The 12,091-nt window shown below is 46.3% G+C and overlaps 1 protein-coding gene and 59 non-coding genes across 60 annotated transcripts in view; 1 reads left to right on the top strand and 59 right to left on the bottom strand.

Moving 5' to 3' along the window:
* LOC145913762 (low-density lipoprotein receptor-related protein 2-like) overlaps positions 1-12,091 on the top strand; it is a 70,051-nt gene that overhangs the window by 7,607 nt on the left and 50,353 nt on the right. Inside the window, exons 7-10 of the mRNA XM_083001515.1 lie at positions 9,043-9,159; positions 9,342-9,476; positions 9,999-10,115; positions 10,838-10,975. Coding sequence (XP_082857641.1) covers positions 9,043-9,159; positions 9,342-9,476; positions 9,999-10,115; positions 10,838-10,975 — 507 coding nt within the window. The remainder of the gene's footprint in view (positions 1-9,042; positions 9,160-9,341; positions 9,477-9,998; positions 10,116-10,837; positions 10,976-12,091) is intronic.
* On the bottom strand, positions 2-73 carry Trnaw-cca (transfer RNA tryptophan (anticodon CCA)). The gene has a single exon. It is a non-coding gene; the product is annotated as a tRNA-Trp (tRNA).
* On the bottom strand, positions 151-222 carry Trnaw-cca (transfer RNA tryptophan (anticodon CCA)). The gene has a single exon. It is a non-coding gene; the product is annotated as a tRNA-Trp (tRNA).
* Positions 300-371, bottom strand: Trnaw-cca (transfer RNA tryptophan (anticodon CCA)). The gene has a single exon. It is a non-coding gene; the product is annotated as a tRNA-Trp (tRNA).
* Positions 449-520, bottom strand: Trnaw-cca (transfer RNA tryptophan (anticodon CCA)). The gene has a single exon. It is a non-coding gene; the product is annotated as a tRNA-Trp (tRNA).
* Positions 598-669, bottom strand: Trnaw-cca (transfer RNA tryptophan (anticodon CCA)). Its single transcript has one exon. It is a non-coding gene; the product is annotated as a tRNA-Trp (tRNA).
* Trnaw-cca (transfer RNA tryptophan (anticodon CCA)) lies at positions 747-818 on the bottom strand. Its single transcript has one exon. It is a non-coding gene; the product is annotated as a tRNA-Trp (tRNA).
* On the bottom strand, positions 896-967 carry Trnaw-cca (transfer RNA tryptophan (anticodon CCA)). Its single transcript has one exon. It is a non-coding gene; the product is annotated as a tRNA-Trp (tRNA).
* On the bottom strand, positions 1,045-1,116 carry Trnaw-cca (transfer RNA tryptophan (anticodon CCA)). Its single transcript has one exon. It is a non-coding gene; the product is annotated as a tRNA-Trp (tRNA).
* Trnaw-cca (transfer RNA tryptophan (anticodon CCA)) lies at positions 1,194-1,265 on the bottom strand. Its single transcript has one exon. It is a non-coding gene; the product is annotated as a tRNA-Trp (tRNA).
* Trnaw-cca (transfer RNA tryptophan (anticodon CCA)) lies at positions 1,343-1,414 on the bottom strand. The gene has a single exon. It is a non-coding gene; the product is annotated as a tRNA-Trp (tRNA).
* Positions 1,491-1,562, bottom strand: Trnaw-cca (transfer RNA tryptophan (anticodon CCA)). The gene has a single exon. It is a non-coding gene; the product is annotated as a tRNA-Trp (tRNA).
* On the bottom strand, positions 1,640-1,711 carry Trnaw-cca (transfer RNA tryptophan (anticodon CCA)). Its single transcript has one exon. It is a non-coding gene; the product is annotated as a tRNA-Trp (tRNA).
* On the bottom strand, positions 1,789-1,860 carry Trnaw-cca (transfer RNA tryptophan (anticodon CCA)). Its single transcript has one exon. It is a non-coding gene; the product is annotated as a tRNA-Trp (tRNA).
* On the bottom strand, positions 1,938-2,009 carry Trnaw-cca (transfer RNA tryptophan (anticodon CCA)). The gene has a single exon. It is a non-coding gene; the product is annotated as a tRNA-Trp (tRNA).
* Trnaw-cca (transfer RNA tryptophan (anticodon CCA)) lies at positions 2,087-2,158 on the bottom strand. Its single transcript has one exon. It is a non-coding gene; the product is annotated as a tRNA-Trp (tRNA).
* Positions 2,236-2,307, bottom strand: Trnaw-cca (transfer RNA tryptophan (anticodon CCA)). Its single transcript has one exon. It is a non-coding gene; the product is annotated as a tRNA-Trp (tRNA).
* Trnaw-cca (transfer RNA tryptophan (anticodon CCA)) lies at positions 2,385-2,456 on the bottom strand. The gene has a single exon. It is a non-coding gene; the product is annotated as a tRNA-Trp (tRNA).
* On the bottom strand, positions 2,533-2,604 carry Trnaw-cca (transfer RNA tryptophan (anticodon CCA)). Its single transcript has one exon. It is a non-coding gene; the product is annotated as a tRNA-Trp (tRNA).
* On the bottom strand, positions 2,682-2,753 carry Trnaw-cca (transfer RNA tryptophan (anticodon CCA)). Its single transcript has one exon. It is a non-coding gene; the product is annotated as a tRNA-Trp (tRNA).
* On the bottom strand, positions 2,831-2,902 carry Trnaw-cca (transfer RNA tryptophan (anticodon CCA)). The gene has a single exon. It is a non-coding gene; the product is annotated as a tRNA-Trp (tRNA).
* Trnaw-cca (transfer RNA tryptophan (anticodon CCA)) lies at positions 2,980-3,051 on the bottom strand. The gene has a single exon. It is a non-coding gene; the product is annotated as a tRNA-Trp (tRNA).
* Positions 3,129-3,200, bottom strand: Trnaw-cca (transfer RNA tryptophan (anticodon CCA)). Its single transcript has one exon. It is a non-coding gene; the product is annotated as a tRNA-Trp (tRNA).
* Trnaw-cca (transfer RNA tryptophan (anticodon CCA)) lies at positions 3,278-3,349 on the bottom strand. Its single transcript has one exon. It is a non-coding gene; the product is annotated as a tRNA-Trp (tRNA).
* Positions 3,426-3,497, bottom strand: Trnaw-cca (transfer RNA tryptophan (anticodon CCA)). Its single transcript has one exon. It is a non-coding gene; the product is annotated as a tRNA-Trp (tRNA).
* On the bottom strand, positions 3,575-3,646 carry Trnaw-cca (transfer RNA tryptophan (anticodon CCA)). Its single transcript has one exon. It is a non-coding gene; the product is annotated as a tRNA-Trp (tRNA).
* Positions 3,724-3,795, bottom strand: Trnaw-cca (transfer RNA tryptophan (anticodon CCA)). Its single transcript has one exon. It is a non-coding gene; the product is annotated as a tRNA-Trp (tRNA).
* Positions 3,873-3,944, bottom strand: Trnaw-cca (transfer RNA tryptophan (anticodon CCA)). Its single transcript has one exon. It is a non-coding gene; the product is annotated as a tRNA-Trp (tRNA).
* On the bottom strand, positions 4,022-4,093 carry Trnaw-cca (transfer RNA tryptophan (anticodon CCA)). The gene has a single exon. It is a non-coding gene; the product is annotated as a tRNA-Trp (tRNA).
* Trnaw-cca (transfer RNA tryptophan (anticodon CCA)) lies at positions 4,171-4,242 on the bottom strand. Its single transcript has one exon. It is a non-coding gene; the product is annotated as a tRNA-Trp (tRNA).
* Positions 4,320-4,391, bottom strand: Trnaw-cca (transfer RNA tryptophan (anticodon CCA)). The gene has a single exon. It is a non-coding gene; the product is annotated as a tRNA-Trp (tRNA).
* Positions 4,468-4,539, bottom strand: Trnaw-cca (transfer RNA tryptophan (anticodon CCA)). Its single transcript has one exon. It is a non-coding gene; the product is annotated as a tRNA-Trp (tRNA).
* Positions 4,617-4,688, bottom strand: Trnaw-cca (transfer RNA tryptophan (anticodon CCA)). Its single transcript has one exon. It is a non-coding gene; the product is annotated as a tRNA-Trp (tRNA).
* Positions 4,766-4,837, bottom strand: Trnaw-cca (transfer RNA tryptophan (anticodon CCA)). Its single transcript has one exon. It is a non-coding gene; the product is annotated as a tRNA-Trp (tRNA).
* On the bottom strand, positions 4,915-4,986 carry Trnaw-cca (transfer RNA tryptophan (anticodon CCA)). Its single transcript has one exon. It is a non-coding gene; the product is annotated as a tRNA-Trp (tRNA).
* On the bottom strand, positions 5,064-5,135 carry Trnaw-cca (transfer RNA tryptophan (anticodon CCA)). The gene has a single exon. It is a non-coding gene; the product is annotated as a tRNA-Trp (tRNA).
* Trnaw-cca (transfer RNA tryptophan (anticodon CCA)) lies at positions 5,360-5,431 on the bottom strand. The gene has a single exon. It is a non-coding gene; the product is annotated as a tRNA-Trp (tRNA).
* Trnaw-cca (transfer RNA tryptophan (anticodon CCA)) lies at positions 5,509-5,580 on the bottom strand. Its single transcript has one exon. It is a non-coding gene; the product is annotated as a tRNA-Trp (tRNA).
* Trnaw-cca (transfer RNA tryptophan (anticodon CCA)) lies at positions 5,658-5,729 on the bottom strand. The gene has a single exon. It is a non-coding gene; the product is annotated as a tRNA-Trp (tRNA).
* On the bottom strand, positions 6,105-6,176 carry Trnaw-cca (transfer RNA tryptophan (anticodon CCA)). The gene has a single exon. It is a non-coding gene; the product is annotated as a tRNA-Trp (tRNA).
* Trnaw-cca (transfer RNA tryptophan (anticodon CCA)) lies at positions 6,253-6,324 on the bottom strand. The gene has a single exon. It is a non-coding gene; the product is annotated as a tRNA-Trp (tRNA).
* On the bottom strand, positions 6,402-6,473 carry Trnaw-cca (transfer RNA tryptophan (anticodon CCA)). The gene has a single exon. It is a non-coding gene; the product is annotated as a tRNA-Trp (tRNA).
* Trnaw-cca (transfer RNA tryptophan (anticodon CCA)) lies at positions 6,550-6,621 on the bottom strand. Its single transcript has one exon. It is a non-coding gene; the product is annotated as a tRNA-Trp (tRNA).
* Trnaw-cca (transfer RNA tryptophan (anticodon CCA)) lies at positions 6,699-6,770 on the bottom strand. The gene has a single exon. It is a non-coding gene; the product is annotated as a tRNA-Trp (tRNA).
* Trnaw-cca (transfer RNA tryptophan (anticodon CCA)) lies at positions 6,848-6,919 on the bottom strand. Its single transcript has one exon. It is a non-coding gene; the product is annotated as a tRNA-Trp (tRNA).
* Trnal-caa (transfer RNA leucine (anticodon CAA)) lies at positions 6,997-7,068 on the bottom strand. The gene has a single exon. It is a non-coding gene; the product is annotated as a tRNA-Leu (tRNA).
* On the bottom strand, positions 7,145-7,216 carry Trnaw-cca (transfer RNA tryptophan (anticodon CCA)). The gene has a single exon. It is a non-coding gene; the product is annotated as a tRNA-Trp (tRNA).
* On the bottom strand, positions 7,294-7,365 carry Trnaw-cca (transfer RNA tryptophan (anticodon CCA)). The gene has a single exon. It is a non-coding gene; the product is annotated as a tRNA-Trp (tRNA).
* Positions 7,443-7,514, bottom strand: Trnaw-cca (transfer RNA tryptophan (anticodon CCA)). Its single transcript has one exon. It is a non-coding gene; the product is annotated as a tRNA-Trp (tRNA).
* Trnal-caa (transfer RNA leucine (anticodon CAA)) lies at positions 7,592-7,663 on the bottom strand. Its single transcript has one exon. It is a non-coding gene; the product is annotated as a tRNA-Leu (tRNA).
* Positions 7,740-7,811, bottom strand: Trnaw-cca (transfer RNA tryptophan (anticodon CCA)). Its single transcript has one exon. It is a non-coding gene; the product is annotated as a tRNA-Trp (tRNA).
* Trnaw-cca (transfer RNA tryptophan (anticodon CCA)) lies at positions 7,889-7,960 on the bottom strand. The gene has a single exon. It is a non-coding gene; the product is annotated as a tRNA-Trp (tRNA).
* Trnaw-cca (transfer RNA tryptophan (anticodon CCA)) lies at positions 8,038-8,109 on the bottom strand. The gene has a single exon. It is a non-coding gene; the product is annotated as a tRNA-Trp (tRNA).
* Trnaw-cca (transfer RNA tryptophan (anticodon CCA)) lies at positions 8,186-8,257 on the bottom strand. The gene has a single exon. It is a non-coding gene; the product is annotated as a tRNA-Trp (tRNA).
* Trnaw-cca (transfer RNA tryptophan (anticodon CCA)) lies at positions 8,334-8,405 on the bottom strand. The gene has a single exon. It is a non-coding gene; the product is annotated as a tRNA-Trp (tRNA).
* Trnaw-cca (transfer RNA tryptophan (anticodon CCA)) lies at positions 8,483-8,554 on the bottom strand. Its single transcript has one exon. It is a non-coding gene; the product is annotated as a tRNA-Trp (tRNA).
* Positions 8,632-8,703, bottom strand: Trnaw-cca (transfer RNA tryptophan (anticodon CCA)). Its single transcript has one exon. It is a non-coding gene; the product is annotated as a tRNA-Trp (tRNA).
* On the bottom strand, positions 8,781-8,852 carry Trnaw-cca (transfer RNA tryptophan (anticodon CCA)). The gene has a single exon. It is a non-coding gene; the product is annotated as a tRNA-Trp (tRNA).
* Trnat-ugu (transfer RNA threonine (anticodon UGU)) lies at positions 10,262-10,334 on the bottom strand. The gene has a single exon. It is a non-coding gene; the product is annotated as a tRNA-Thr (tRNA).
* Positions 10,338-10,409, bottom strand: Trnat-agu (transfer RNA threonine (anticodon AGU)). The gene has a single exon. It is a non-coding gene; the product is annotated as a tRNA-Thr (tRNA).

Below are 12,091 nucleotides of genomic sequence, written 5' to 3' on the forward strand. Positions count from 1 at the left end.
TTGACCCCGACGTGATTTGAACACGCAACCTTCTGATCTGGAGTCAGACGCGCTACCGTTGCGCCACGGAGTCACACACTTCATGGGTTGCAACGGCTAGATTTATCGGCGATAATCGGCCGAATTAAGCGATTTTTTAAACAAAACGCTTGACCCCGACGTGATTTGAACACGCAACCTTCTGATCTGGAGTCAGACGCGCTACCGTTGCGCCACGGAGTCACACACTTCATGGGTTGCACTGGGTAGATTTATCGGCGATAATCAGTCGAATTAAGCGATTTTTCAAACAAAAAGCTTGACCCCGACGTGATTTGAACACGCAACCTTCTGATCTGGAGTCAGACGCGCTACCGTTGCGCCACGGAGTCACACACTTCATGGGTTGCACTGGGTAGATTTATCGGCGATAATCAGTCGAATTAAGCGATTTTTCAAACAAAAAGCTTGACCCCGACGTGATTTGAACACGCAACCTTCTGATCTGGAGTCAGACGCGCTACCGTTGCGCCACGGAGTCACACACTTCATGGGTTGCAACGGCTAGATTTATCGGCGATAATCGGCCGAATTAAGCGATTTTTTAAACAAAAAGCTTGACCCCGACGTGATTTGAACACGCAACCTTCTGATCTGGAGTCAGACGCGCTACCGTTGCGCCACGGAGTCACACACTTCATGGGTTGCACTGGGTAGATTTATCGGCGATAATCAGTCGAATTAAGCGATTTTTCAAACAAAAAGCTTGACCCCGACGTGATTTGAACACGCAACCTTCTGATCTGGAGTCAGACGCGCTACCGTTGCGCCACGGAGTCACACACTTCATGGGTTGCAGTGGGTAGATTTATCGGCGATAATCAGTCGAATTAAGCGATTTTTCAAACAAAAAGCTTGACCCCGGCGTGATTTGAACACGCAACCTTCTGATCTGGAGTCAGACGCGCTACCGTTGCGCCACGGAGTCACACACTTCATGGGTTGCAACGGCTAGATTTATCGGCGATAATCGGCCGAATTAAGCGATTTTTTAAACAAAAAGCTTGACCCCGACGTGATTTGAACACGCAACCTTCTGATCTGGAGTCAGACGCGCTACCGTTGCGCCACGGAGTCACATACTTTAACGATTGCACTGGTTAGAATTGTCGACGATAATCGGTCGAATTAAGCGATTTTTCAAACAAAAAGCTTGACCCCGACGTGATTTGAACACGCAACCTTCTGATCTGGAGTCAGACGCGCTACCGTTGCGCCACGGAGTCACACACTTCGTTGGTTGCACTGGGTAGATTTATCGGCGATAATCGGTCGAATTTAGCGATTTTTCAAACCAAAAGCTTGACCCCGACGTGATTTGAACACGCAACCTTCTGATCTGGAGTCAGACGCGCTACCGTTGCGCCACGGAGTCACACACTTCATGGGTGCACTGGGTAGATTTATCGGCGATAATCGGTCGAATTAAGCGATTTTTCAAACCAAAAGCTTGACCCCGACGTGATTTGAACACGCAACCTTCTGATCTGGAGTCAGACGCGCTACCGTTGCGCCACGGAGTCACACACTTCGTTGGTTGCACTGGGTAGATTTATCGGCGATAATCGGTCGAATTAAGCGATTTTTCAAACCAAAAGCTTGACCCCGACGTGATTTGAACACGCAACCTTCTGATCTGGAGTCAGACGCGCTACCGTTGCGCCACGGAGTCACACACTTCATGGGTTGCACTGGGTAGATTTATCGGCGATAATCAGTCGAATTAAGCGATTTTTCAAACAAAAAGCTTGACCCCGACGTGATTTGAAAACGCAACCTTCTGATCTGGAGTCAGACGCGCTACCGTTGCGCCACGGACTCACACACTTCATGGGTTGCACTGGGTAGATTTATCGGCGATAATCAGTCGAATTAAGCGATTTTTCAAACAAAAAGCTTGACCCCGACGTGATTTGAACACGCAACCTTCTGATCTGGAGTCAGACGCGCTACCGTTGCGCCACGGAGTCCCACATTTCATTGGTTGCACTGGGTAGATTTATCGGCGATAATCGGCCGAATTAAGCGATTTTTCAAACCAAAAGCTTGACCCCGACGTGATTTGAACACGCAACCTTCTGATCTGGAGTCAGACGCGCTACCGTTGCGCCACGGAGTCACACACTTCATGGGTTGCAACGGCTAGATTTATCGGCGATAATCGGCCGAATTAAGCGATTTTTTAAACAAAACGCTTGACCCCGACGTGATTTGAACACGCAACCTTCTGATCTGGAGTCAGTCGCGCTACCGTTGCGCCACGGAGTCACACACTTCGTTGGTTGCACTGGGTAGATTTATCGGCGATAATCGGTCGAATTTAGCGATTTTTCAAACCAAAAGCTTGACCCCGACGTGATTTGAACACGCAACCTTCTGATCTGGAGTCAGACGCGCTACCGTTGCGCCACGGAGTCACACACTTCATGGGTGCACTGGGTAGATTTATCGGCGATAATCGGTCGAATTAAGCGATTTTTCAAACCAAAAGCTTGACCCCGACGTGATTTGAACACGCAACCTTCTGATCTGGAGTCAGACGCGCTACCGTTGCGCCACGGAGTCACACACTTCGTTGGTTGCACTGGGTAGATTTATCGGCGATAATCGGCCGAATTAAGCGATTTTTCTTACAAAAAACTTGACCCCGACGTGGTTTGAACACGCAACCTTCTGATCTGGAGTCAGACGCGCTACCGTTGCGCCACGGAGTCACACACTTCATGGGTTGCACCGGGTAGATTTATCGGCGATAATCGGCCGAATTAAGCGATTTTTCTTACAAAAAACTTGACCCCGACGTGGTTTGAACACGCAACCTTCTGATCTGGAGTCAGACGCGCTACAGTTGCGCCACGGAGTCACACACTTCATGGGTTGCACCGGGTAGATTTATCGGCGATAATCGACCGAATTAAGCGATTTTTCTTACAAAAAGCTTGACCCCGACGTGTTTTGAACACGCAACCTTCTGATCTGGAGTCAGACGCGCTACCGTTGCGCCACGGAGTCACATACTTTAACGATTGCACTGGTTAGAATTGTCGACGATAATCGGTCGAATCAAGCGATTTTTCAAACAAAAAGCTTGACCCCGACGTGATTTGAACACGCAACCTTCTGATCTGGAGTCAGACGCGCTACCGTTGCGCCACGGAGTCACACACTTCGTTGGTTGCACTGGGTAGATTTATCGGCGATAATCGGTCGAATTAAGCGATTTTTTAAACCAAAAGCTTGACCCCGACGTGATTTGAACACGCAACCTTCTGATCTGGAGTCAGACGCGCTACCGTTGCGCCACGGAGTCACACACTTCATGGGTGCACTGGGTAGATTTATCGGCGATAATCGGTCGAATTAAGCGATTTTTCAAACCAAAAGCTTGACCCCGACGTGATTTGAACACGCAACCTTCTGATCTGGAGTCAGACGCGCTACCGTTGCGCCACGGAGTCACACATTTCATTGGTTGCACTGGGTAGATTTATCGGCGATAATCGGCCGAATTAAGCGATTTTTCAAACCAAATGCTTGACCCCGACGTGATTTGAACACGCAACCTTCTGATCTGGAGTCAGACGCGCTACCGTTGCGCCACGGACTCACACACTTCATGGGTTGCACTGGGTAGATTTATCGGCGATAATCAGTCGAATTAAGCGATTTTTCAAACAAAAAGCTTGACCCCGACGTGATTTGAACACGCAACCTTCTGATCTGGAGTCAGACGCGCTACCGTTGCGCCACGGAGTCACGCATTTCATTGGTTGCACTGGGTAGATTTATCGGCGATAATCGGCCGAATTAAGCGATTTTTCAAACCAAAAGCTTGACCCCGACGTGATTTGAACACGCAACCTTCTGATCTGGAGTCAGACGCGCTACCGTTGCGCCACGGAGTCACACACTTCATGGGTTGCAACGGCTAGATTTATCGGCGATAATCGGCCGAATTAAGCGATTTTTTAAACAAAAAGCTTGACCCCGACGTGATTTGAACACGCAACCTTCTGATCTGGAGTCAGACGCGCTACCGTTGCGCCACGGAGTCACACACTTCATGGGTTGCACTGGGTAGATTTATCGGCGATAATCAGTCGAATTAAGCGACTTTTCAAACAAAAAGCTTGACCCCGACGTGATTTGAACACGCAACCTTCTGATCTGGAGTCAGACGCCCTACCGTTGCGCCACGGAGTCACACACTTCATGGGTTGCACTGCGTAGATTTATCGGCGATAATCAGTCGAATTAAGCGATTTTTCAAACAAAAAGCTTGACCCCGACGTGATTTGAACACGCAACCTTCTGATCTGGAGTCAGACGCGCTACCGTTGCGCCACGGAATCACACACTTCATGGGTGCACTGGGTAGATTTATCGGCGATAATCGGTCGAATTAAGCGATTTTTCAAACCAAAAGCTTGACCCCGACGTGATTTGAACACGCAACCTTCTGATCTGGAGTCAGACGCGCTACCGTTGCGCCACGGAGTCACACACTTCGTTGGTTGCACTGGGTAGATTTATCGGCGATAATCGGCCGAATTAAGCGATTTTTCTTACAAAAAACATGACCCCGACGTGGTTTGAACACGCAACCTTCTGATCTGGTGTCAGACGCGCTACCGTTGCGCCACGGAGTCACACACTTCATGGGTTGCACCGGGTAGATTTATCGGCGATAATCGGCCGAATTAAGCGATTTTTCTTACAAAAAACTTGACCCCGACGTGGTTTGAACACGCAACCTTCTGATCTGGAGTCAGATGCGCTACAGTTGCGCCACGGAGTCACACACTTCATGGGTTGCACCGGGTAGATTTATCGGCGATAATCGGCCGAATTAAGCGATTTTTCTTACAAAAAGCTTGACCCCGACGTGTTTTGAACACGCAACCTTCTGATCTGGAATCAGACGCGCTACCGTTGCGCCACGGAGTCACATACTTTAACGATTGCACTGGTTAGAATTGTCGACGATAATCGGTCGAATCAAGCGATTTTTCAAACAAAAAGCTTGACCCCGACGTGATTTGAACACGCAACCTTCTGATCTGGAGTCAGACGCGCTACCGTTGCGCCACGGAGTCACACACTTCGTTGGTTGCACTGGGTAGATTTATCGGCGATAATCGGTCGAATTAAGCGATTTTTCAAACCAAAAGCTTGACCCCGACGTGATTTGAACACGCAACCTTCTGATCTGGAGTCAGACGCGCTACCGTTGCCCACGGAGTCACACACTTGATGGGTGCACTGGGTAGATTTATCGGCGATAATCGGTCGAATTAAGCGATTTTTCAAACCAAAAGCTTGACCCCGACGTGATTTGAACACGCAACCTTCTGATCTGGAGTCAGACGCGCTACCGTTGCGCCACGGAGTCACACATTTCATTGGTTGCACTGGGTAGATTTATCGGCGATAATCGGCCGAATTAAGCGATTTTTCAAACCAAAAGCTTGACCCCGACGTGATTTGAACACGCAACCTTCTGATCTGGAGTCAGACGCGCTACCGTTGCGCCACGGAGTCACACACTTCATGGGTTGCACTGGGTAGATTTATCGGCGGTAATCGGCCGAATTAAGCGATTTTTCAAACAAAAAGCTTGACCCCGACGTGATTTGAACACGCAACCTTCTGATCTGGAGTCAGACGCGCTACCGTTGCGCCACGGAGTCACACACTTCATGGGTTGCAACGGGTAGATTTATCGGCGATAATCGGTCGAATTAAGCGATTTTTCAAACCAAAAGCTTGACCCCGACGTGATTTGAACACGCAACCTTCTGATCTGGAGTCAGACTCGCTACCGTTGCGCCCTGGAGTCACATACTTTAACGATTGCACTGGTTAGAATTGTCGACGATAATCGGTCGAATTAAGCGATTTTTCAAACCAAAAGCTTGACCCCGACGTGATTTGAACACGCAACCTTCTGATCTGGAGTCAGACTCGCTACCGTTGCGCCCTGGAGTCACATACTTTAACGATTGCACTGGTTAGAATTGTCGACGATAATCGGTCGAATTAAGCGATTTTTCAAACCAAAAGCTTGACCCCGACGTGATTTGAACACGCAACCTTCTCATCTGGAGTCAGACGCGCTACCGTTGCGCCACGGAGTCACACACTTCATGGGTGCACTGGGTAGATTTATCGGCGATAATCGGTCGAATTAAGCGATTTTTCAAATCAAAAGCTTGACCCCGACGTGATTTGAACACGCAACCTTCTGATCTGGAGTCAGACGCGCTACCGTTGCGCCACGGAGTCACACACTTCGTTGGTTGCACTGGGTAGATTTATCGGCGATAATCGGTCGAATTAAGCGATTTTTCAAACCAAAAGCTTGACCCCGACGTGATTTGAACACGCAACCTTCTGATCTGGAGTCAGACGCGCTACCGTTGCGCCACGGAGTCACACACTTCATGGGTGCACTGGGTAGATTTATCGGCGATAATCGGTCGAATTAAGCGATTTTTCAAACCAAACGCTTGACCCCGACGTGATTTGAACACGCAACCTTCTGATCTGGAGTCAGACGCGCTACCGTTGCGCCACGGAGTCACACATTTCATTGGTTGCACTGGGTAGATTTATCGGCGATAATCGGCCGAATTAAGCGATTTTTCAAACCAAAAGCTTGACCCCGACGTGATTTGAACACGCAACCTTCTGATCTGGAGTCAGACGCGCTACCGTTGCGCCACGAAGTCACATACTTTAACGATTGCACTGGTTAGAATTGTCGGCGATAATCGGTCGAATTAAGCGATTTTTTAAACAAAAAGCTTGACCCCGACGTGATTTGAACACGCAACCTTCTGATCTGGAGTCAGACGCGCTACCGTTGCGCCACGGAGTCACACACTTCGTTGGTTGCACTGGGTAGATTTATCGGCGATAATCGGTCGAATTAAGCGATTTTTCAAACCAAAAGCTTGACCCCGACGTGATTTGAACACGCAACCTTCTGATCTTGAGTCAGACGCGCTACCGTTGCGCCACGGAGTCACACACTTCATGGGTGCACTGGGTAGATTTATCGGCGATAATCGGTCGAATTAAGCGATTTTTCAAACCAAAAGCTTGACCCCGACGTGATTTGAACACGCAACCTTCTGATCTGGAGTCAGACGCGCTACCGTTGCGCCACGGAGTCACACATTTCATTGGTTGCACTGGGTAGATTTATCGGCGATAATCGGCCGAATTAAGCGATTTTTCAAACCAAAAGCTTGACCCCGACGTGATTTGAACACGCAACCTTCTGATCTGGAGTCAGACGCGCTACCGTTGCGCCACGAAGTCACATACTTTAACGATTGCACTGGTTAGAATTGTCGGCGATAATCGGTCGAATTAAGCGATTTTTTAAACAAAAAGCTTGACCCCGACGTGATTTGAACACGCAACCTTCTGATCTGGAGTCAGACGCGCTACCGTTGCGCCACGGAGTCACACACTTCGTTGGTTGCACTGGGTAGATTTATCGGCGATAATCGGTCGAATTAAGCGATTTTTCAAACCAAAAGCTTGACCCCGACGTGATTTGAACACGCAACCTTCTGATCTTGAGTCAGACGCGCTACCGTTGCGCCACGGAGTCACACACTTCATGGGTGCACTGGGTAGATTTATCGGCGATAATCGGTCGAATTAAGCGATTTTTCAAACCAAAAGCTTGACCCCGACGTGATTTGAACACGCAACCTTCTGATCTGGAGTCAGACGCGCTACCGTTGCGCCACGGAGTCACACATTTCATTGGTTGCACTGGGTAGATTTATCGGCGATAATCGGCCGAATTAAGCGATTTTTCAAACCAAAAGCTTGACCCCGACGTGATTTGAACACGCAACCTTCTGATCTGGAGTCAGACGCGCTACCGTTGCGCCACGAAGTCACATACTTTAACGATTGCACTGGTAAGAATTGTCGACGATAATCGGTCGAATTAAGCGATTTTTCAAACCAAAAGCTTGACCCCGACGTGATTTGAACACGCAACCTTCTGATCTGGAGTCAGACTCGCTACCGTTGCGCCACGGAGTCACACACTTCATGGGTGCACTGGGTAGATTTATCGGCGATAATCGGTCGAATTAAGCGATTTTTCAAACCAAAAGCTTGACCCCGACGTGATTTGAACACGCAACCTTCTGATCTGGAGTCAGACGCGCTACCGTTGCGCCACGGAGTCACACACTTCATGGGTGCACTGGGTAGATTTATCGGCGATAATCGGTCGAATTAAGCGATTTTTCAAACCAAAAGCTTGACCCCGACGTGATTTGAACACGCAACCTTCTGATCTGGAGTCAGTCGCGCTACCGTTGCGCCACGAAGTCACATACTTTAACGATTGCACTGGTTAGAATTGTCGACGATAATCGGTCGAATTAAGCGATTTTTCAAACGAAAAGCTTGACCCCGACGTGATTTGAACACGCAACCTTCTGATCTGGAGTCAGACGCGCTACCGTTGCGCCACGGAGTCACACACTTCATTGGTTGCACTGGGTAGATTTATCGGCGTTAATCGGTCGAATTAAGCGATTTTTCAAACCAAAAGCTTGACCCCGACGTGATTTGAACACGCAACCTTCTGATCTGGAGTCAGACGCGCTACCGTTGCGCCACGGAGTCACATACTTTAACGATTGCACTGGTTAGAATTGTCGACGATAATCGGTCGAATTAAGCGATTTTTCAAACGAAAAGCTTGACCCCGTCGTGATTTGAACACGCAACCTTCTGATCTGGAGTCAGACGCGCTACCGTTGCGCCACGGAGTCACACACTTCATTGGTTGCACTGGGTAGATTTATGAACGGTAAACGGTCGAATTAAGCGAATTTTCAAACAAAAAGTTTCGCCACGGAGTCACACAATAATTTATTGCTGTAATCAAATTTATCTGCGATATTCTGTCGAGTTGGTGAATTTTCGTGCAAAAACTATATGAATGATGTGTTTTGTGTGCAGTTTACCCAACATGCCCTGGTAATGCTTTTACCTGCGGTAACGGCGTCTGCATCAACTTGAACTTTGTTTGTGATGGAACGAACACATGTGGTGATTGGACAGACGAAGAACACTGCGGTAAGTTGTATTGAAGGTGTTTTGTTTGGTTAATAAAGTGTATTGATTGATTGATTGATTGCCATACCATCGTTATGAAGATTTTTACAACACTTTTACATTTTTTTTTTTTTACAATATTTTTGCCTTGGTTCCAGCTTCCTCTGCCTTAACCACTGTCTAAACTTATTGCGCAACTGCAGATCATGTGATTCCGTGTCTCAACAACCAATGGCGATGCGCGAACTCATCCAAGTGCATCGACATCAGCCAGATATGCGACGGGACGAGCGATTGTGAAAACGGAACTGACGAATCACGTGACGGCTCACAATGCAGTGAGTTTCAAAAACGATTGTTTTTGTGCAACTTTGTAAAATTTTGAGTATAAACTTATGTCATCATCAGCCAGTCTCTTATACTCAGAATTATGAGAAAACCCGTGAGTTGTGTTCCTAAGTTTGTAAAATTTGGTTTGGTCGTATGGGCTTTTATGTAGTTACTCTTTTTCTTCGTTTACGAATTGTTTTCTTGTCTTGCAAATGGAATTACTACCCGTATCCATACGAGTTTATCGTGCTGTTTACTGTATTTGCTAAGGCAGTGGTTGACCAATATGTTTGGCGCTAACAATCTAACCTAAAATCATATACGGCCTGTTACTCAAACAATGCGATCAAAACAAGGTTTCAAAATGGTAGTTTACTCATTTGTGCCATATTTTTTTAAAATAGGTGGTTCGTGGCAACCGTGCAGGACTTAGAAGTGGTTCATATTGTTAACCACTGTGCTAAAAGGAATTGATTCAACCATTGAAGTTACTATAACCATTGTACAAGAGTAATAATAAATGTGAACAGGTTCCACTCTGTGCGGTGTCCTGAGTTGCGACTACAGATGCAGGGCGACACCTTGGGGCGGAACGTGCTTCTGTCCTGATGGTTTGCAAGTTGCCGACGATGAAGTTTCGTGTGAAGGTTCGGACTTAATATTTTTCCCGTAAATCAATGACTTTGTTGTATTTAAAGCGATTGTATTTAATTTTTAAAATCTGCAAAAATTTACCAAAAAACATAAAGCATTTTGAAACAAGATACTCGTAAAAGTCAACATAGTAAAAGAATGCCTCCAGTGAGAATCGAACTCACGACCCCTGGTTTACAAGACCAGTGCTCTAACCCCTGAGCTATAGAGGCGTCAGGCGCCACTGGGGATCGAACCCAGGATCTCCTGTTTACTAGACAGGCGCTTTACCACTAAGCCATGGCGCCGATGAGATCTGTTATGCAAAATAGTGGTATCCTTTCATTCATGTAATACCACCTATAATTAGCAACAAAAGAGACAGATGCGGACACACACGCTTGATATTATCTAATTGTATTTCTGTTGTAAATAAACCATAACTTGTAAAACATAATTTTTAACAATTGCATTATCTTAATGCAGTGTGCATTTTGTGAGGTCTGGGCCGGTGGTTTGCATCATCGGTATCATTTTAAAATAACCAACCAGCTCGTGCATCCCCCTTTCTTGTTACCGTTGCAACAATATTTTCAACTTCCACGGTGGATACTGGATATTGATGTAACTAATAAGCACCAACCCAGACCCTGATAATAGATCTCGCCCGTATAGTTAAGATCCCCTAGCCTTGGCAGATGATAACCTTTAACATTACAAATTTCTATTTATGCAGACTTTAACGAGTGTGAAGTGTTTGGAATGTGTGAGCAGTTATGTGAGAATACGGAAGGTTCGTACAAGTGTAGTTGTGGGGATGGATATCTCTCCGAAGCACACGATGGCGAGTTGCATTGCAAAGCTCCACCTGAAGGTGAGTCGTTTATTTGTTATCGCCTACGGCGTTTATATCTACTGAAAATAATGCGTTTTATGTCTACTAAATAAGGCAGGTTGGTAACCCGTGGTAACAGAGCCGTATGCATCTCATTCAACCCTCTGTCCCAGTTTCACAGAGGCCACAGGCTTACTTACGGAAACCAAATTAAACCCCAACTCAATATAGTTTTTGCGGCACCCCACGTATTTTGGTTTGTTGTAAACATAGTCCAACTGTATCTTTCTGCACCAAAGGTTGTCGGCCTCTGCTTTTAGCGAATAATATGGTCGTGGTTTCGTATGTGTTTGCAGAATGGTAGTCTAATTTGGATCAGTTCGAACCAAGATCCCCTAGCAGGGATCGCGCACCGCATCACGACATATGTATTTCATTGTAAAGTCAACACAGCGATCTTGCAAAATTTTACACAGAAATACATTTGGTCGTGGTTTCGTGTTCTAGTTTCAGCTTGAGTTTAAATAATGTTTTTTACCATAACGTTGCGCCTCAGCTGGTGACGTTCTCTTTTAAACCAACCCTTATACTTATTCTGGTATAAGGCGAAACCTCATGTTTTAAACACAAAACACGTGGTATGTTATTTTCCACTAGTTTTGGGCTGCAATGAGCACATGTCCAAATAACTTCCAATAATTCGCAATGCAAATTCACTGTGATTTTACTCCACCTAAATAACCCACAAAGCACTCCAGTGGAAAAGTGCTTTTATTTCTTTGAAATATCGCCTTCTTCTTGTCACTTAATTGTAACGTCGGACAATGCTTATCATTTCACAGGGGCACAAGTTGGCGTGTAGTGATATGGTCTCTATAGATTCTTGCGTGTTGCTGCATTATAGCGCGTTGCATGGAAACTACTGAATATATTTAAATAAACGATACTGGAAATGTCCTTAAGTAGGCGAAATATACAAATATATCTTTAGGTCAAACATTTGAATTTCGCATTGATAATGATTGTAGATACAATCGAAAGGTTTGCAAATGAACTTCACACCAGTTATATTAGCTGTATTGTTTGTCCTAAATATTTACTAAGCTGTAAGTTATGTTCCTAAAAATATGTATCACAGTGTCGAGTTAGTTTTGT

This window comes from Ascidia mentula, chromosome 9 (genome assembly GCF_947561715.1).
Source record: "Ascidia mentula chromosome 9, kaAscMent1.1, whole genome shotgun sequence".
In the NCBI taxonomy this organism is placed as follows: Eukaryota; Metazoa; Chordata; class Ascidiacea; order Phlebobranchia; family Ascidiidae; genus Ascidia; species Ascidia mentula.